We start from the raw sequence: 21,405 nt of genomic DNA on the forward strand, positions 1-21,405 counted from the left end.
GAATTTTGGGGTTTATGTTGGATTATTGGGTTTTTTTAGTGAATTGAGGGTAGAGATTGCTGTTTTGATGTTAGAAATAGGTTCTGAGTGCATACAGCAAGTTATTTCGTATCTGTAAACTGATTTGGGGAGTGAAATTGAGAAAATTGGGATTTTGGGGAAAAACCTGCATTCTATCCGTGCTGATGTTCATCGCTCGCCCCGGCGAGTAGCTTGTCTCGCCTCGCGAGTGAACAACTTCATGGCTCGCCTCGCGAGCAAGTGCCTGAGAGATCATGATTTTTGAATTGTTGTTATAAGCTGTATTTTGGTTAGTTTCGAGTGCCTAGATGATTTTATAGAGGACTGAGACAAATTTTAGATTAAAAAGATGAATAGGGAGCTTAAAAATGAAGATTTAGTGAGAAAAATGTCAAAACTCCCGAGAGCACCTTTTTCTTGTTCGCCTCGTACTCACCACATCGAGTAACCTTTTGCCTGAGCTCGCCATGGCGAGCAGATGCACTCGCGAGACGAGTTGCCCAGTATCTAAGCTGTTTGTTCTTTAATTGAATAATGTTGATTGAGCTTGATGTATGAGCATGATTATGATTGATTGTGCATTTTTCTGAATTGTTGGATTGATTATAATGATTTGTTGATGACTGTTACGTATGTTTACATTAATTAAATCATACATGTTGTTTAATTATGGAGTTGTAAGTCATATATACATATATGCATTGTTAAGTTGTATGTAGATATACACAAGTCGAGTCAGTTGCATAAACATATAAAGCGGGAGGACTCTTGCCCTGGAACGCCTTGTCGTTCAAAGCGGGAGGACTCATGTCCTGGAACACTTTAATTGTTCAAAGCGGTGAGGGCTTATGCCCTGATGAGTGCTTTAACCATTCAATATCCGGTGAGGGCTTCTGCCCTGTAAATTGGTACCACATGCATTGTCGTATTGTTGCATTGTCGAGGGATCTTAGCGGTGTTGTCGAATAGTTGCATGAGTCATTGTTGTTGGTTGTAATACCATTGTTGTTGATGTGTTGATTATGAAATATATATTTATATTGAATAACTATTATTATGTTAGGGTGTTAGATTCAATTGATGAATTTTATATCTATATTTATTGTTGTGAATCTCACCCCTTCTGCTTGAAAATGTTGCCCTTCCTATGGGTAACTTGCAGGTGATCCTGAGTAGTAGGTGGTGGCTCAAATGTCTAGGGCTCTGATACGTACGGGATGAGATTTACTCGTTTATTTTCATTCCTATGTATCAATTTTTGGAACATGCTGATGTAGCCCTTATTGTTGTTTGAATAACTTTGGTGAGGCTTTCATGCCAGAATTTTATGGAGAATTAAACAGTTGATTTGTTGTTGTTTTTAATGAAAATATTCCGCTGCAAGGTTTTGGTGAAACTATTAAAGGTTGTTGTTCATTAAATAGTTTTGTAATCTATTTAAGAAATTTTAAAAAGCAGTGTGACATTCCCGTTTCGGAGATACTCTGATGTATTATTTAAGTACAGAATAAGTTTAGGGAATTAACATAATTCCACAATATTAGGCCACCTACGCTACATGCAGCTGACAAGTGACTTCTAGAAGAAATAAAAGGTACTGAACCGTAAACAATTAAGCAACATCCAAAGCAGTATATGGATGTGGATGAGATAGGGATAGGAAATGAGCATATTTACTGAATCTGTCCAGAACAACTGGTATGAGCAGCGGCGAAGCTCGCAAAAAATTTATGCAAGGGCCAACTATAAAGATGATTTTTTTTTAAAAACAAACATATTAAATTTAAGGATAAAATATATTTTTAGTCCTATAAATTATAATTTAGGGTTAAAAAAATTATTCAATTTTTGTCTTTGTTTTTTAAGTTTTTTTAGTCTTGAATTTAATCTCTAACAAAAAATTAAGGACTAAAATTAACAAATCTTAGGAACATAAAAATCGCTACTCCCTCCGTCTCGCAATAATTGTCTCATTACCATCTTTTCTTTTTCTCAAAATAATTGTCACTTTAGAATACCAATGCAGCATTTATTATTTTTTTTCCATTATCATACTCTTATTTATTGAATTTCATCAAACTTAACTACTCCGCTAACTACAATTAATAAGAATGTTTTAGTAAATGATACTAATTTTACCATCAAAATCAACACAATTAATCATTTCCTTAATAATTGTGCATAAACCTTAAACGACTATTATTTAGAGACGGAGGGAGTATTTAGAAACGTTGGCAAAATACGTTTCAAGAACCGAATTTCATCAATAATTGTTTGTTTAATAATAGATTAATAATGTCTTTTCAAATGTAAATAAATAGGTTATTTACAAGAAACTCATTGTATGTTTTAATTTGTCTATGACTATTGTCTTGATCATTTTTATTGTTGAAAAAGGTTTCTTTATCGTTGTTATTGAGACGGGAAGTATCAAATCAAACAAACAAAGCTATAAAGTGTGTGAGAGTGTGTGGGCCTACAATTGTATTACTTTATTTGTTAAATAAATCAAATATTGTTATTATTTATTATTTATCTCTTTTGGGTGTTAATCTTTCGGTTCCTATACGACATTATCAAATAATTTGAAGTTCGACCGGAAGTTAAATAAAGATAGAAAAATTTATTTCACTTAAAATTAAATTTGGGGTAACTAAATATATATTATTAGGGGTAGCTAAATATAAAAATATACCTACTCGCTTAAAAAAATATTTTTTTTTGGGGTAGCAAGGGCTACCCCTTGTACTACCATCCGCCCCTGGGTATGAGCTGTATACCCCTGTATTGCGGCAGACACATTTCTTCCTGTTGAGATTGAGATGCTGCTCTATAATTGTGTGGAACGCAACCTCCAATGATGGAAATGATCTTGGAGGAAAATCACTACTAATCCACTTTCAGCTACAGGAAGTGAGAGAGATGGTTGTATTGAAACTAAGCTAGCAAAAAAAGAGGAATGTCTTGATACGTGAGATATGGAATATGTTTTCCAATGTATATGCGTTTTCCAAATTAATTTTGGCTCTATTAATTCCTCCATGGTGTGTGTTCACATGGGAAAGGTGAATCCTTTCCCACTATGGGAAAGTTCACTTTAACCATTAGATCATTTTGAAGAGCACAATCTTATCATACACTTGCAACACTATATTATTTCTTTTACATCTTCCACCACCCTTCTCTCCTTCCCCCACCACCAACAACATCAATCACAACACCAGCTGCTCGGCAACATCAAACCCACCAACTGCTTCCGCCCAACATCTCATCCCACTTCCTATTAATCAGTGTATTTCTACCCAAGGTTGGCTAGTTTTTTTGGATTTTTCTGTGGGGGGCTGCCGCTATCAATCAATTTCACGCCTATTTTTGTGGTAAACCTTTGTATTTTGCCTATACTTGCACACCTTGTGCTTGTTTTATTCTTATAATTTAATTTTTGTTGTTGTTCCTTAAAAGAGCATGTGTTTTTTTTTTACTTTAATTACATGAATATTGTTTTTGGATTGTTTTTTATTTTAATATTCTGGGTTTTTATTTTAAGAGCAAATTGATGAAGATGGATATGGATTGTAGACTCTTGGTTTTGGTGGTTTTTTAAGAGCAAACCGATGAAGCTGAAGATGGATATGGATTATAATTTTCTGGGTTTTTTAATAGCAAATTGATGAAGATGATGAGGGAAAAATATATAGTGTAGGTTGACCATCATAAAATCTATGTTCATCTCTAATCTAATGGTAAAAAAAAACTTTTCCATGGTGGGAAAGGATTCACCTTTCCCATGTGAAATGCCACCTTCCTCCATAACTTATCCCTTACGTGATATTAATTTCCAATGTATATACGTGAGATATGGAATATTGGTAAATGCTAGTAGGTTTGTTCCAATAAAATAATTTGAAATTTAAATTCCCAAGAGCCAAAATTTTTTAGGGTTATCTCACTTAGCATTTAATATTGCAATTTTGGAGCCAAAATTCTAGGGTTAAGTTGTTGCAACCTAATAAGATTAAGGAGTAAGGGATGTTAACAAAGATTATATATAAGTATGATAAGTATGATTTGGGCATAAATGTATATTTGTTACAAAGATAAACTATTTTTATTGTAAAAAAATAGTAGATTTTATTTGCTTATTTTTAATTGTTATTATGATGCGGATGAAGGGCAGCGCGCCTGCCTCGTGTCTCTCGTGTGCATACTTTGGTGGCCAAGTTTGATATTTGAATCATGTCTCCAAGTGGTGAATGGTTGGTGGTACAAAGTGGCATTCGTTCGTTCCTTCCTAATGCACAAAGTTTATTAAATAAATACTTTTTTTTTAAGGAAATATTAACTAGCGTCTTCAGAGCACGAATTAAGGACTTTAAATGAAAAAAATTATAAAAGTTTATGTGATCAATGTATTGGAAATTATAAAATTTAACATTTTTAAAAAATAACGACTCAATTTAAAATATTTAAATAGTGTTATGAAAGCACTCGTTAACTTTTTATTTAAAGAATGCTCACATAACGATTTTATTTTTTAGAGAGTTCGCATGAGGATAGAAGTGGTTAAAGAATATATAAAAAAACTATTATAATTTTAAATTAAAGTGGTTAAGGAATATATCACCTTTTATTATATGGTCATAAATCATAACTCACTACCTCTTAAAAAAAATAAAATTAATCAGAACTCACTAATCTTACACATTTTTTATTTTATATGAAAAAGAAAATAACAAAAATATTCGGTTCAAATTTTTTTATTAAGCAGAAAAGAATAATGAATTCTGGAAATTCAATCGCGACCTAAAGTATTGGTATTCATCTTCTACTCTCTCTCTCTCTCTCTCTCTCTCTCTCTCTCTCTCTCTAACCACTGATACTCACCAACTCTGAAACAGTTCGTTCCGCAGGTATTCCACTCTTCCTCTCTCGATTTATTTCCTCTTTCGATCGATTTTCCGATCTCTTTTTTCAAACCTAATTTGACGGTGTTTTTGTGAGATCTCGCCGGTTACGATTTTTGCCACTTAGGTTTTTTTGCTACAAGTGAATTTTAGGATTTTAATTTTTTTTGAGTAGTAAGTAGTTTGATATCATTCTGAATTGATAATCTATTTATTTTGCAGCAATCAAGGAATCAAGATGTTAGGCGTTATAAGAAACAAGGTAGTACATGATTTCTTCAATTCTCTTTCATAAATGTTATTATTATTATTAACACTTTTTTCATCATTTTCAGAATCTTCTTCGGCCTTCCTTTTCCGCATTCAGACATCTCTCTTCTTCTGCTAAACAGGTTTGTTTTGTTTTGCTACTTTCTTACTTATCAATTTCTAATTCTTTCAGTAAAGTCTAATTAATCTATTTATTTATTTATGCAGATGACAGTGAGAGATGCTCTTAATTCAGCTCTTGATGAAGAAATGTCCGCTGATCCTAAAGTCTTCTTGATGGGTGAAGAGGTAAAGCGAGATATGGTTTTCAATGATACGCCATAGTACAAGTAATCTTGACATTTCGTAGGGCTCTGTTTGGTATAAAATACCAAATAGCTGATAAGTTAGCATATAGAGGATGAGCTATCCTATAGCGGATAAACGGTTTATTCGTAGCTTATAGTTAAGCACCTATCATGATAAGCTATTTCTATGACAAAAGATAGAATAAAATTGAATTGTTTTTGTGTAAGCTTTCTTGGAGAACTTATGGAAATAGCTGAAAACAACTTACTAACAATATCATAAGCTTTTTCTGTAAGTTCTCCCAAATAGGCTGATATAACTTATGTCAATAGATAAGCTCAAGTAAGAAAATCCAAACAGACCCTTTGTAGTGTTTTGTAAAATTAGCGGTTGAATTAGATTGTAAATATGAAATGACATAAAAATGATTCATTTAAATAATATTTAATCTTTTTTTCAATTAAGATTAGAGGGGTAAAATTGAGATAAATATTGTTAAGCTTTAAGCTACTTGAATTAGCTTATCTAAAAACACTAAGCTAGTAAAAATAAACTATAAGCTCATGAAAAAAGTGATAGTTACCAAACATGTCTTTTTTAGTCGAATGTGCTTATAGGGCCTAAGTTATAAGCTAAAAAATGGGTCTTGCCAAACAGACCCTAGGAAAGAGGCAAGATCAGTCTTTCAAGTTTCATCCTTGATTGGTTGTCTAGAGTGGAGTAAATATCTAATGTAATACTCCCATAGATTGTATGGTTTAGTGAATATTCACATTGATTTAATCTCCTGTCAGATTGCAATTTTAGTGAATATGTAGGATTTTTGTTATGGTAATTTTGCAAATGGATCTAAAATCCTACAAAACCGACTTGGACTTGTAAGGTGACAACGGTCTATAGTCAACCACCCAAACACATTTTCTGACCATATCTCATCAAATATCAGACTTCTCAACAACCAGGCCTTTGACTTTTGTGTTACATTATAAATCCATGACAAGATTTACGTAAAACTTCTGGAGTCTTGATGGTAAAAACATCCAAATGCTTCAACTTATTTGTAACCAAATCAATTTTACACTTGATCCAACATTTTCAGATTTTTTGTTGTTGTGACCTAGTCCCTATTTTCGTAAAACTAACGGATCAGAATGTCTAGAACACCTGACTACAATATTGTAATAAGAGATTTTTCCCAATAGTAGTAGGTAGATAGTACAAAGCGGTCCTCAATGCTGAGGCGTTACACTCAATACTGTTAAACAAATTCAGCATTGTTATGTTACCCTGATGTACTTAGTTGACCTTAAGATTCCTTTCAGGATACTTTATTAACCAAAAGCGTAGAAAAGAGAATGGCAAAGGAGATAAAGAATACCTCTAAGAGACCTGGTCCTGGTCCTGGTCCTGGTCCTATATTCCGACATATATAATATGACGGGCAAAACTGGCATGTTCATTTCAATATAATTGGTACATCAGAACTAGAAGAATTGCGAAAGTGAACCGATTGTCAAATATATACATTTTTACAAATATACATACTCACACACACATATTGATTAGTACAAACACCCACACACATACATGCATAAACTTACACACAAATGCAAGTATTGATTTGTACATTCCGCAGCCGGGGCTTCTTCTGTTCAAGTTGTGCCACTTGCCTAGTCGTTAATATGACCATGGACTTAATTTGGTCCTTTCGTTTGCTTAATTCATCTTTCAGTTTTAGAGTTGAGGTGGTCGTTTATTAACCTAGTCAGCCACTCAATCTTCTCCTTACAATGTCTTTGCTTATGACATCTGCTTCAGGATATTTCCAACTGAAAATGGCTTAGTATATACCGTATGAGGACATGCATGAATTATTGTTCATTTTCTAATGTTTATTTTGGTTGTATTTGATTATAGGTTGGAGAATATCAAGGTGCATACAAGGTTCGTTATGTGTTTCCACTTGTTCAAGTTACCTCCTTGCTGTCCGTTGCTTTATTTTATTTTATCTCTATTAAACGCGTCTATTTTCTCTGTTCTTTCAATTTAGATTTCCAAGGGACTATTGGAGAAGTATGGTCCTGAGAGGGTTCTTGACACTCCCATCACTGAGGTTATTTTTCTTACAAACGCTTACTCGTTTAATTCATACTTTTGCAGCCACTGATTTGCGAGGTTTAAACCATGCCTCGATGTCCCTCCTTTCATGTTTACATTTTATAAACATTAATCCTGTCATTGCTTTGAGGTTTATATACCAGTACTTGTGGATTAGTTCAAATTTTGTTGTTCCTACCACCAGTGCATCCATCTAATAAAATGAACAAATTCAAATTTTGGTAATGTAATGTGATGGATGGCATGGGGTGTCATGTTGGGCTGTTTTCCTCATGCAAACTTCTATTTTTAAAAAAAAATGCTTATTGAGCATGAAAAGATTTTTCCTGCTTCTTAACTCTAGTAACAGCTTGAAATTGATACTTTAGTATCTCACTTTTTGTTACATTTTTTGGTACCATGAGTGGGTTGGTTTATTTCCATCTTAGAAGTTACAACCAGTGAGTGGACTTTGTATGAAAAAAAATTCAGTAATAATTCGTGGTAAAAAAAGGATTTATATTGCAGCTGTTTACATGGTGTAATTTGTTCAAAATATAATGTTCATTAAACATGCAGGCTGGGTTTACTGGGATTGGAGTTGGTGCTGCTTACTATGGTCTAAAGCCTGTTGTGGAGTTTATGACATTTAACTTCTCCATGCAGGTTAGCGTTTATCTCAATTGCATCCTTTCTTAAATTCAGTGTGCAATTAAGTGTGTTAATTTTACATCTTTTGGCACCCCATGATTTCTATGTGTTTGGTTTTCTGTTTGGAATCTGCAAGCCATGCTCTTGATGAATAAAGTTTTTTCGTGAGAAGCTGGCTTCCCTCAGATTATTAGATGGCATCATATGAATTCCGTCTTCTGTGTGATAAGAATACAGTACACATGTTTCTGAGTTTCCAGATTATTAGATGGCATCTTATGAATTCCGTCTTCTGTGATTAGTTTGCTTAGGTCTGAAAATATTTCTGACTAAAATCAATTGTGTGAAGTCGGGTTCATTCAAAATCAATTTTTCAAATACTAATCTAAGCGCACCCTTCATCTTCTTGGCTTACTAGGTTTTCCCTATCTATTTCATCCCATTTCATCATCATGTCCTCTTGATTTCTGTTGCAGGCAATAGATCACATCATTAATTCTGCTGCAAAATCAAATTACATGTCTGCTGGGCAAATAAATGTACCTATTGTATTTAGAGGACCCAATGGTGCTGCTGCTGGTGTTGGTGCTCAGCACTCTCATGTATGTTTTTCCTGACATTTTCTTTGTTAACTATTTGTTTACAATACCCACTGTTTCTTTCATTATGACCTATTGAGCACATATACTTCAGTGTTTTTCTATATTCATGTGCCCCACAACTTTGCTTTTATGCAGTGTTATGCATCTTGGTATGGCTCATGTCCTGGGTTGAAAGTTTTGGCACCATATTCATCTGAAGATGCTCGTGGTTTACTTAAAGCTGCTATAAGGGACCCTGATCCTGTAGTTTTCCTTGAAAATGAGTTGCTGTAAGTTGTGCTGCTTAATTAGTAATTTTAAATGAGTTGTTGAAGCTTGAAGATTTCTAACATTATTTCTAGTTTTAAAATGATATTTTATTTGATGACTTATGTGCTGTAGATATGGTGAGTCATTCCCTGTTTCTGCCGAAGTTCTTGATTCCAGTTTCTGCCTTCCCATTGGAAAAGCAAAGGTACTTAATTATCTGTAGTATTTGAGATCCACCTTTCTTGTATTTTTTAGTGTCACACATTAGGAAATTTAGTATTCTTATCAAGTTCATGCTTTTCGCTTAACAGATTGAGAGAGAAGGGAAAGATGTGACTATTACAGCCTTCTCAAAAATGGTTGGCTTTGCCCTAAAGGTCTGTTTACCCTAAGATTGTTTTGTATTCTAGATATTTGTTGTTTGCTCAAGACTATTATCATTTACCTAGTAGTATGTGAGATGGATATAGGTTTGTCTTGCATTTAAATGTTAAATAAACAATAAAAGAAGAAAAGAGGACTATAATTTTTTGGATCGCTGTTTTTTATATATTTGAAGTAAAGTCAATCTCTAACCTCTTCCTGTCCTACCAAGCAAGCACACATTTGCAATAACGTTTTTTTTTACTTTGTTTAGGCTGCCGAGACATTAGAAAAGGAAGGAATCAGTGCTGAGGTAGGCTTTGCCATAGTTTGTGATGAATTTCTGCCCTTTATGCAACTTCTCTTTGGTTATGACTAACGATGAATGTTTTTTTTACCCACAAAGGTTATTAATTTAAGGTCAATCCGGCCGCTTGATCGAGCCACCATCAATGCTTCTGTCAGGAAAACCAACAGACTGGTGACAGTTGAAGAAGGGTTTCCTCAGCATGGTGTTGGCGCTGAAATCTGTGCATCTGTCATCGAGGAGAGTTTTGGCTATCTTGATGCACCGGTGGAGAGAATTGCCGGGGCTGATGTTCCCATGCCTTATGCAGCAAATCTGGAAAGATTGGCTGTCCCACAGGTAATGTTTCTTAAATATCACTTCTGAGGTTTCAGTACATGTCTATGGCTCAATATATCTTTTTGCTTACTGGTATATGTGGATGTACAGATTGAAGATATCGTTCGTGCTGCAAAGAGAGCATGCCACAGATCTGTGCCTATGGCCGCAACTGCCTAAATTAATCGATATAGTTCTGAAATTTTTCATGTCTTGGTTAGTTCTTTGGTAACCCTTTATGTTACCAAAAATAATTCCCCCCCAAATTTCCACCACAACCTCGTACAAAAAGAGGCTCTGCTCATTGATTCTGTCAGAGGCTTTGGTTTGAAAATTGTGATGTAAGCATATAATATTGTCCAAATTTTCAGGAGTAACAAATTCTATACATTTTTTTTTTATATTTCCCTGCATATCTGGGAGGAAGTTCATGTTCAATAACTTGGATGATAACAATGACACAAGAGAGGAAGTTTTGTATGCAACCTAGTGGTCAACTTATGTTTTTTTTTTTTTTTTTTTTTAAATTTAATTTTCGAGTTCATTTTCTTTCTAGGGTTAACTGGCTTTTACCCCCTGTCATATGGGCGTCTTTTGGTTTACCCCCTAAGGAAATTTTTTTTTGGAGATTTCCCCTTGTAAAATTTAGATTATTTGGTTTTCAATCCTCATGGCATCTGAATGTACATTTCAACCTATGGCACGCTGAGTCACATTTTATTGATTAGGTGGCGTGCTGATTGTATAATTATTTTTATTTTTCATTTTTTTTATTGCATCTCACTAACATGTCTTTATTTACAATTATAAAAAAAAAAAATACTTAAAAATACATCAATTTTTTTTTCTTCGGAAACTTCATATTTCTTTTCTTACTCATGTATATGTTCGTTTTTCTTTCTTCTTTCTTTTAAGTTTCTTTTCCAGAAACTTTATACTTCCCTTCTTTCTTCATCCTCATCTTTTTTCTTCCAAAAATATTTTCCAGAAACTTCATAGAAAATCAGCAACAACAAAAAAAATTTCGGTGGTTTTTTCAAATCCAGGGTTTTTACAGAGAGAACAACAACAATATTGGTGGTTTTCAAATCCATAATTTTTTTCATTCTCTACCACCAACCACAACAACCTTCTGCATCACCACCAACAACAACTAATGCTTGAAGAAGCAGCCATCCAACCACCACATCACCACCGTCGTTAAACCTTCACTGTCACCACCGCCGTTAAACCCGTCACCGTAGTATCCACCACAACGTCGCCGTCACAATCACAACCGTCGTCACCGCGCACGACCTCCAACCATCGCAGATCCATCACCGTCAAACTCAACCACCATCTTCATACACGACTTGATTTTGATTTGAGAATAGAAGAGAAGAAAAGAGAGAAGAAGATAAGATTGGAGAAGAGGAAAAGAGAGAGTCGTTTGAATATTTTTTTTTTTAAAAAAAAAAAAACCTTAACCAACCAAATCTCAATTGGATCAGTGTTTTCCTTATTGTTATGTTTAGAGAAGGGTTAGTATTAGCATGTATTACTGTTATGGGTTTGAGTAGTGTTGTTTTGAACTAAATTAAGAAGCAAAAGTAATAGACACAAACAATTGAGATTTTGTTGTTGTTCTATTGAATCTATCTTTAGATTTTGCATAGTTTGGACTTGGGTATAAGGAGAAATAATTGATGATAAAGGCCAGAACAGAATGGGAAGAAGAGAGAAGAAGAGGCCGTCGGAGAAGAAGATGAGAAAAAAATTGGGATTTTTTAATTAAGCATTAGGGGTACTTCAGACATTTCACATCTTTAGGATTAATTTTTATAAAAAAATATTATATGTCCCACGTGGAATTTAAGAAAAAAATCAAAACTAAAAAAAAATAACACATCATCGTCACACTTCAGTCAAACGGCTTGGACGTGTAAACCAAAGAATCTTGATATTTTAAGGGGGAATCTCCAAGTTTTCTTTACCATAGGGGGCTAAAAAGACGCCCATATGGTAGGGGAATAAAAACCTATTAACCCTTCTTTCTATTATAGATGGTGTGACATGTATGATTATAGAGCACAATGACATTTCTACTGAAGTTTACTTTAATTTTGGCCAACATAATTTCTCACAATATATGTGTGTGTGAATTGTTTTGCCTCCAAAACTGACTCAAACTTAAAGTCTAAATTTAAAATTTACCTCTAATTGATATTTTTAACAGGAATGATAACTGGACACAAGTTTTTGGAGAAGAATACGACACAGTACGACATCCTTATTCATTTATACTTTCTATTTTATTTTAATCTTTTCCCTGCAACTCAGACCGTCTTCTTTTCATCTGCGAACTACCATCCCAACACCATCTTTGCAAGTCATCAACTCTTGTGCCGTCTCTGCAACTCTCGAACACACCCCTTCCGGCCACCAGCCACCGTCGTCGACTCCATCCATCTCTTCCACTCCGTCGACGACCACCCATACTCGTTTGCAAATCAAATCTCAATTTCTCTCTTCTCCGCAAACCCACAGCGATCGGCCGTCGTCCTCTGCCATCTCTCTCCTGTTCTCACTCTTCTCTACATCTCTCTTTTTTACAGATCTCTCTCCTATGCAAATTTCTTTCCTTGGGACCTGATCTATAAAACAAGAAGAGGGTATGGTGGTGGAACAGAGGGTGGATTGGAGAAAATGCAGTGGTGGTGAGAACATAAGGTGGATCGGAGAAGACAACGAGAAAGTTTAGAGAGAGAAAGAAATTGAATGCAAATTCACGAAATACCCCTCAGTTTCTGTTGGAAAACCAATCATGCCTATGTTTTAATGGAAATTACGATTTTACCCCTGGTGTCGTATTTGTGGCTAAATTTATGTGTTTAGTTATCATTTATGTATTTGTGATCTCAAATTTATTTTTTTAACTTAATTTAATGTTAAATTGTACTCCCTCCGATCCTATTTATAAGAGAATTTTGGGTCAACAAAAGTTGATGTATCTAGTTAAAAATTCTGTCCAAATACATTCACTTTTGTTGACCTAAATTTCTCTTATAAATAGGACCGGAGATAGTACTAATAAAGATAATTTACATTGAAATAAGTTAAAGTTATTTTTTTTACGCATCCTACCAAGACATTTAGTATTTATGAAATAGTTGTATCTTCTAGACTTATTTTGTTGACCATAGAATAAAGAGGAGAATTTTACTTTTTCCGTTATAATTTTTCTTTGTCTTTGGTTGTTTATGAGCCACTTTGAAATTTATGCCTACCTTTCATTTTTCTTTAAACAAAATGGTCAGCATCAAGTGCACGATGAAATAAAGCGTCACGGATTGTGCATGAAAAATCATTACCGTGCTTTCTCATCAGGAAATATTTAATTTTCTATTGTAGAATAGTTACCTTAAAAATGTTGGAATTCTGGTTGATGCTTGGTTGGTCTTTTAGGAACAGGTCACCATCGGTAGCAGGTGGTTTATGTGGACGAAGATGGAAGAGAGTACTATATAGGAAATGTGCCTTTTTGCAAAATTAGAAAGCATATTTGTTTGAAATTATACAAATGGCATCTTAATGGTAGATTACTTGGATGAGGGGTTCACCCTATAATACTTATATATTCCTCAAATAATAAAGAATATTGTTAGACCAAAGGAATTTCACTTTTAAGACATTTTTCGTTTTGATAATGACAAGTTAGGATATTATTTCTTAAAACATTTAAATAACTTATTTTATTTTATTTTTATATATTTAGTTTTGTGAAAAAGAGATTATAATAATTTAAAGTTTAAACTAACAGTTGGGGGTCTGATGATGTTCACTTGTGACATTAGAATATATTCATTTTGAAGATTTTATGTTTGATTTTTTTCTATGATTCCAAACCAACATCACCAAAATAATTCAAATGGTTATTATTATTAATTAATATATTCTTAATTGAATTTTTGAATTAAATTGAAATTAATTTACATAACATACAAGGGAAATTTTTGTAATTAATTAGTTCTTTCTATGTAAAAAACATAGAAATTGGACAAAATATAAAATGGAAAAATGGATGTTTTTTTACAACAAGAAAAGAAAGTAGAAAAAAGGGGGCAGGAGGAAGAAGAAGTCAAGGAAGAAAGAAGGGAATAAAAAAAAGTGAGATAGGTGTTGGCGTAAGCAAAAGAAGCGGTTGAAGAAAAAGAAAAATTATTATTGGATATTTGACCTTCGTTCATTGTTGCCATCGTTGACTATCTCATTTTTAATTTTTATTTTATTATATTATTCTTCAATACTCCTTCCTACATTGAATTGAATTGAGTGTGTAAAAAGAGAAGAAACAAAATCAAAATACAACACAAACACAAACACAATTTGATTAATTGATTTGAGGAGTTTGAAAGAAAGAAAGAATTCGACGATCAATGAAGAGTTCTCTGAAAAAGTTACGAGGTTTGGCACTTCACAATCATCATCATCATCATCATCATCATCACAAACATGATACAATTAACAACAAAACAATTCTTCCTCTTAAACAACTTGACGAACTCGAAAAGGCTACAAGGGTAGGGTAATTTATTAACATTCTTTCTCATTTCACCTTTTTAGGGTTTCTTACTTTGTTTCTAATTTGAAAATTCCAGGAGATGCAAGACATGAGGGACTGCTATGATACCTTACTTTCCGCAGCGGCCGCAACCGCCAGTAGTGCTTATGGTATTTTTTCTATTCATTTAGAAATGATTACCGCAACTATGTGAATTATGTAATGATCATGTAGTAATTATACAGAATTCGCTGAGTCGTTGCGGGACATGGGTTCTTGTTTACTCGAGAAAACTGCTTTGAATGATCACGAAGAAGAAACTGGTAGGTACCACTTCTTGTTGCTTCACTAACCTCTTTCTAACTTTACTTAACTACTTATTCTGTTTCTGCAGGAAAGGTTCTTCTTATGCTTGGAAAAATCCAGTTCAAACTTCAGAAACTTATTGATAACTATGTATGTAATAATTCCCTATTCCATCCATATTTTTTACATTTTTGTTTTTGTTTTTAATTTTCTCTGTTTTTCATTACTTTTTTTTTCTACGTTATTTCAGCGTTCCCATATAATACAGACAATTACAGTTCCATCTGAGTCACTCTTGAATGAACTTCGAATTGTTGAGGTCAGTTTTTTAACCTGCCTTTGATATTCAAATTTAATGTCATTATCAAATTTATACTTTCTGTTTTTATCCCTGTTCATTGTCCATGCGCAATTGAATTCCTTATTCGAATCAGTTTGTATTTAAGCTTTTAGACAATATTATGTTTCTGTAAATTAGGCTATTGTGCCTGAGACATCCTGATTATAGGAAACCTGAAAAGGCTAGTATGGCTCCAATTTGATAAATGGATAAGGCAATATTGTCAATCAAGGATAGCAGAAAATAGCGTATTGTTAAAATTCCGCTACGCAATAGTGCTATAGCGCTACTATAGCCGCTGTTTGACAATAGCGATTTGTCCAAATTCCGCTATATTATAGCCGTAGCGCCACCTATAGATACTGTTTAACAACACTGGGAGAAAGTGATGAATGACAGATCAGTGAAGGATTTAAGTACAAAATGCAACATCTTCTAAGATATTTATACAATCTCTTTTAACTTATTCATCTAGATGTCCCAGAAATAGGATATGTGCCGAAAGAAAGCAGTACTGGGCCACTTACTAGTTTCCCAACATTCATGAAGGTTTTCAAACATAGGATTCTTCCAGAATCTTGAAGGCTTTTTTAAGTTCTTATAAATATAAAGTTACCCAACTCTTTGTCCGCGCTATAACCTAATAATATAATTATTTAATTCTGAAATTTAGGTAGTGTAGTGAATGTGGTCATTAAAATTTACTATATCTTGCTATGCTATTCTATGTGGAAGATCTTTTGTAATTTTGATCAGTTTTTTATTTTCTGTCTTAATACTGGAGCAGGAGATGAAGCGACAGTGTGATGAAAAAAGGTTTGAAATGTTATGTTTGATCTAATTTATTTTCTTCTTTAAATGTGATACATGTCTTATCATTTTTTAATATGATCTGCAGAGATGTGTATGAGTATATGATAGCAAGATACAGAGAAAGAGGTAGGTCTAAAGGTGGCAAAGGAGAAACTTTTACATTGCAGCAGCTGCAAGCTGCTCGCGATGAATATGATGAGGAGGCCACATTGTTTGTTTTCCGATTGAAATCTCTGAAGCAAGGACAATCACGTAGTCTTCTAACCCAGGCAGCACGTCATCATGCTTCTCAGGTTCGTCTTATCCCCTATTTCTTTAGAACCAGGAGTTCTTATTTTCAAATTTTATGATGATATCTTGATATCCGTGCATTCTTTACCCCATAAAACAGTCATGTTTCTTCAAGAAAGCAGCCAAATCTCTTGAGACAGTAGAGCCACATGTGAAGTCAGTAACCGAACAACAACACATTGATTACCACTTCAGTGGTTTGGAAGAGGAGGATGGGGATGAAGGTGATTATGTAGACGAAGACGACGAGGGTTATGATGAGAATGATGATGGGGAACTGAGTTTTGACTATGGACCAAATGAACAGGAGCGAGATGTTTCTACATCTAGAAATTCAATGGAGGTGACTACCTAAGTAAACACTTATTTGTAATCTCCCTTCCTAGAAATGGGTGTCTCATGAAGATTTACTTATTAAATCTGCAAACAAGCATAAATATGAGTAGGCAAGTCATTGTGCACACATGCAATTGTCGGTGAGGGTTTGTATTATTCCTACTGCATGCTAAAGAAAACATAAGTATAATTAAAATTAAATAGGAAATGAATGCTTTCCTTGGGCGAAATTACAGTGTTAAGGCCTTTATGGGGCCATGGTCTACTAGCTTTAGAGTTTTTTTATTTCCTGAACTCGATATCCGGCCCAAGAACCGACTAATTCGGGGGTCTAATCCCACCGTCTACTAGCCTTAGAGTTGTCAGAACTGCAGAGTAGTTTTGTAGTATGATGTGCAGAAACTATACATCCTTGTTTGTTTGAATGTCGTTAATTTCTCCATGTGTATCAGAAATATAGTTTGAACGAATGCAAAAAAACTGTGGAATATTAACATGTCCGGTCAATGCATAATGCTATGGAAGTTTCATATTAATGAACTTCTGATTCAGAAAATTTTAGATCAGAACCATATACACGGTTTTAATTTTTAATTGTGAAACAAGCAATTTTGCTTAAATTGCTCTCATGTTGATTTTGTATGGGTTAACTATGTTGCCTTCCTTGCAGCTGGACCAGGTGGAACATACACTTCCCAGAGGTTCACCAGCAGGGGGTGCTAAGGTAAACAGATACATTTCAATTATCCTTTGTTTCTTTTTAGTATGAAATTTGAAGTACATAAGATTATAATTAATGATTCATTGTTTTAATTGCAGGAAAACTTGGATAAGCTTCAAAGGAATTTGTTTTCTTTTAAGGTTAGGGCAGGGAGCCAATCTGCCCCACTTTTTGCCGATAATAAACCTGATTCCAGTGAAAAGCTGAGGCAGATGCGCCCATCTTTATCGCGAAAATTCAGTTCATATGTGCTACCAACTCCAGTTGATGCGAAGAGTCCAATCTCTTTTTTTCCAGATAAACCAAAGCCTTCCACAATGCAGACAAATTTAAATGAACCAACAAAGAACTTGTGGCATTCATCCCCATTGGATCAAAAGAAACATGAAAAAGATATCAGAGATGAACATTCTGATCCTACTATCAGAAACACTCAGTCTGCATTAAGGGAAAGCAACAATAATGCTTCCTTCACAAGACTGCCGCTTCCTTTGGTAGATGGTCCTGCATCCTTAAATCATGACAATGTTTCTGCTTACTCTAAAAAGATTAAAAGACATGCCTTTTCCGGCCCACTGACAAGTAATCCTTGGCCTACCAGACCTGTCTCAATGGAAAATATTCAGTTGTTTTCTGGACCTCTTTTGCCTACTCGAATCCCTCAGCCTCCATCATCATCCCCCAAAGTTTCTCCTAGTGCTTCTCCTACTATCTTGTCTTCACCTAAAATAAGCGAGCTTCATGAACTTCCAAGGCCTCCAGCCAATTCCCCGCCCAACTCTAGGCTTTTAGGTTTGATGGGGCATTCAGGTCCATTAGTGTCTAGAGGTCAAAATGTTTCCGCTGCAAATAATTTGGTTGTTTCAAGTGTAGCATCTCCACTGCCAATGCCACCGCAGGCTATGTCTCGTAGTTTCTCTATACCTTCTTCTGGTAGTGCTCGAGTTGCAGCATTAATGGGCCAAGGGGACGAGAATCCTCTCATACATCATCTCTATCCGAGGAAATTGCTTCTCCTCCGCTAACGCCAATTGCATTATCAAGTAGTCGGCCGTCATTAGATGGCTGAGGCTGTTGCTCTGGATGTTTGGGCCGGAGGTAATAATTAAAACAGTTTTTTTTTTTTTCTTTTCTTCATAAAAAAACCTTTCTCTTGTATACTTTTATTTTGTTTTGTTGGACTTGTTCATGCATTTGCTGTTATTTATGAAATTTGACTATGGAAGAGGTTAGGTTTCTTGTACAAATGGAGAAACCTTTGTTAGATCATGTGCCATTAATAAATATCATAGGAGAACCAGACAGGTTAGGCCAGTCTCTTAAGCAGGTAGTTATGTAGATATGCTTGTGTTGGCAGTTATGTGTTTTAAGAATTATAACAAATTAGGAATTGTGGAAAAGAGGGGTCATTCGATTATTTGGATAGAGGACTGGAAGGGAGAGACCAAAAATCTCGAACTTATCTCAATTTTTTAGAAGCAGAATCCAGTGTTTACCGATAATAATCTTCTTGTTTCTTTTCTAAATAAACAGTATAGATACCAGTTTATATCAACTGGTATCAGAGCATCGATCTTGGAACTATGATACATCATACCAGAAATGGAGATTTCGGTGTTTGACATCGTCGATGATGCCTACTGGTGGCTATTTTGCACCGATAAATAATCGATTATAAGGTTACACCGGAGACGGAGGAATTGAAGGTGGCACCACCACCGTCATCCACATGCAAGTTGGGAACCATTTGTCGATGCCTTTCTGTGGCGTTTTAAAGTGGAGTATCGATATGTTTTGCCTCTAACAGGCGACAAAGGGTGTGAAGAGGATGCCGAAGATGATGGACCAAGTATTCATCTTGAGAGTGAAATTGCTAAAGAATCAAATCTTTACGCCGACTCTAATTTCATTTTGATTCTGATTCATTTGAAGCCATGGTTTGGGACACCATCTTCGACCCTTCCAATTTCTCGCAGCCACTGCCAATTTCCGGTGCCACCCCTCACCTTGCATCACTCAGTTTAACATATCGACCAACTTTGGTTTTTGAATCCAACAACCCCACACTTCCTATTACAAAATTGCCCAATAACCAAACTCTTGTGATGATTCTTATTCAATCATTAGATTTGATTATGGTCCCTTCAAAGCAAGAATACTTCATACTATGGAAATGCACATCGAGCGGATCCAATATTTACAAAATGAAGAAGTAAGGAAACAAGAAAAGTATACTGCAGAAACTGTTCCCGGGCGCTGCGTCATTCACCCTCTGTTTTGGATTTGGAAGACAAAAACTCAAGGTTTTAGATACTGACATTAAGAGGATGCTATTTACCACCATACCAAATAGGGGTTGTATGGATGGTAAAGGGACACTTAAGTGGGTTTTGGTGTAAACAAGGCCTACTGCAGCCATACTATGTTTTTGGGCCAAAATTACCACCCAAAATAGAGTATATGATCCATATATAAAAATTACTTTTCTCCCTTTCAAAATTGCTCATCCCTTGACCCAACGGGAGTTAACTCATGCTCGGCATTTTTCAGCGGTAGTTAACTCACGCTGACACTTTTAAGATCGGTTGACCTGACTTAAAAAGTGATTGAACTGATCTAAAAAGTGCTAGCATGAGTTAACTACCGCTGAAAAATGTCGAGCATGAGTTAACTCCCGTTAGGTCAAGGAAATGAACAATTTTGAAAGGGAGAAGAGCAATTTTCCCATACATAAGTTCTCATGTTTCACACATTGTTCTACCATTCTATTTGAAGTTATGGGACCCAAGTGGACATTTATATAATCCTTCACCTTGAGTACAAGGTGATTTTTATTTGGAGGGTAGATCACGTGTCATTAATAAATATCATTGGAGAGCCAGGCAGGTCAGGCCAGTCTCTTAAGTAGGTGGTTATGCAGTTATGTTTGTGTGGTAACAGTTATGTGTTTGTGAAATGTAGTAAATTGGGAAGTTGTGGAGAAGAAGGGTCAATTTGTTATTTGAATAAAGGATTGGAAGGGAGAGACCAAGACTCTCGAATTTTTTGGAAGGGAACCATCGGTAACCGTAGACCACCCATCTCAATTTTCTGAAGCAGAATCCAGTGTTTACTTATAATAAACTTCTTGTTTCTCTTCTGAATAAAGAATATAGATACCAGTTTCTATCATCTTCCTCTCAATTTGCCTTATGTGAAATGGGATACATTGGAGATGATGTTAATACATAATTCTATAATATGAAGTACCTGAAGCACCATTGGTATTAGGAGAACTATTATTTAGCAAGTTATATCTTCAAAATAAACTAGGCGACCTTCATGCAAATATTTTCCGAAAATGCTCATTGAGTTATTTTTTTTAATTGACGGGATACAAAATTTAGGACTTGGTGCTGTTATTATCAGGCAAGATTTTTTCTTATAAATAAAAGTAGTTGCTTGTTCCAAATGATTACTATTGCCATGTTACCATCATTATTATTGTAGGTTAAAGACCTTATTGTGTTCTCTGTCCCTAATACCAATTCTTAGAAATTTAACTTCAAAGATTTGTCTTCACTTTTTTCTCAGGGATATACATGTTTTATACCATGCAATGAATCGAGGTTTGGTGGTTGTGCAGATTAATTCCTTTCTCTTCTAAAGCTAATGCTATTTCCGGCCTGGCGAATCAAGCTTAGGTTCAAGTTTTGCTTAGTTTCAATTATGTAAATATTCCTTTTACTCCGTATTCTTTTATCCGGTCATTATCATTGTTAATTCAACCTTGTAATGAGTTTTGATCTTGTTTTTATTCAAATAATAAATGCCCATAAGTTCTATTGTTGAAATAATACATTAAGCAATTGACAGTAACCGGTCAATTATGCCTCACCTTTGCAAGTCATCTAGTTGTATTTAAATTTAGCGGGTCCTCCAGGAAGAAAGATCTTCTCGATTTTTCAAAAGAAATGAAGAATTCAATTACTTTTAGTTTAGGTACTTA

At 34.7% G+C, this 21,405-nt stretch overlaps 2 protein-coding genes across 2 annotated transcripts; both read left to right on the top strand.

Moving 5' to 3' along the window:
- The first annotated feature begins 4,774 nt into the window (after window positions 1–4,774).
- LOC11442185 (pyruvate dehydrogenase E1 component subunit beta, mitochondrial) lies at window positions 4,775–10,571 on the top strand. Its single transcript, XM_003620915.4, has 14 exons — window positions 4,775–4,931; window positions 5,148–5,187; window positions 5,261–5,317; window positions 5,403–5,483; window positions 7,401–7,427; window positions 7,534–7,596; window positions 8,160–8,246; window positions 8,708–8,833; window positions 8,969–9,102; window positions 9,215–9,287; window positions 9,394–9,459; window positions 9,720–9,758; window positions 9,852–10,091; window positions 10,182–10,571. The coding sequence occupies exons 2-14, from the start codon at window positions 5,164–5,166 to the stop codon at window positions 10,248–10,250; spliced, it is 1,086 nt and encodes a 361-aa protein (XP_003620963.1). The 5' UTR covers window positions 4,775–4,931; window positions 5,148–5,163; the 3' UTR covers window positions 10,251–10,571.
- A 3,747-nt stretch (window positions 10,572–14,318) lies between these two features.
- On the top strand, window positions 14,319–21,293 carry LOC11431713 (uncharacterized protein At2g33490-like). Its single transcript, XM_039827491.1, is given in 12 exon segments — window positions 14,319–14,629; window positions 14,708–14,780; window positions 14,856–14,933; window positions 15,005–15,066; window positions 15,167–15,235; window positions 16,044–16,072; window positions 16,155–16,362; window positions 16,461–16,703; window positions 17,367–17,420; window positions 17,516–18,371; window positions 18,374–18,515; window positions 21,043–21,293. Coding segments are annotated over 11 exon segments (1,929 nt in total). The 5' UTR covers window positions 14,319–14,485; the 3' UTR covers window positions 18,487–18,515; window positions 21,043–21,293.
- Window positions 21,294–21,405: the final 112 nt, after the last annotated feature.

The sequence above is a fragment of the Medicago truncatula genome, chromosome 7 (assembly GCF_003473485.1).
Source record: "Medicago truncatula cultivar Jemalong A17 chromosome 7, MtrunA17r5.0-ANR, whole genome shotgun sequence".
Classification (NCBI taxonomy): domain Eukaryota; kingdom Viridiplantae; phylum Streptophyta; class Magnoliopsida; order Fabales; family Fabaceae; genus Medicago; species Medicago truncatula.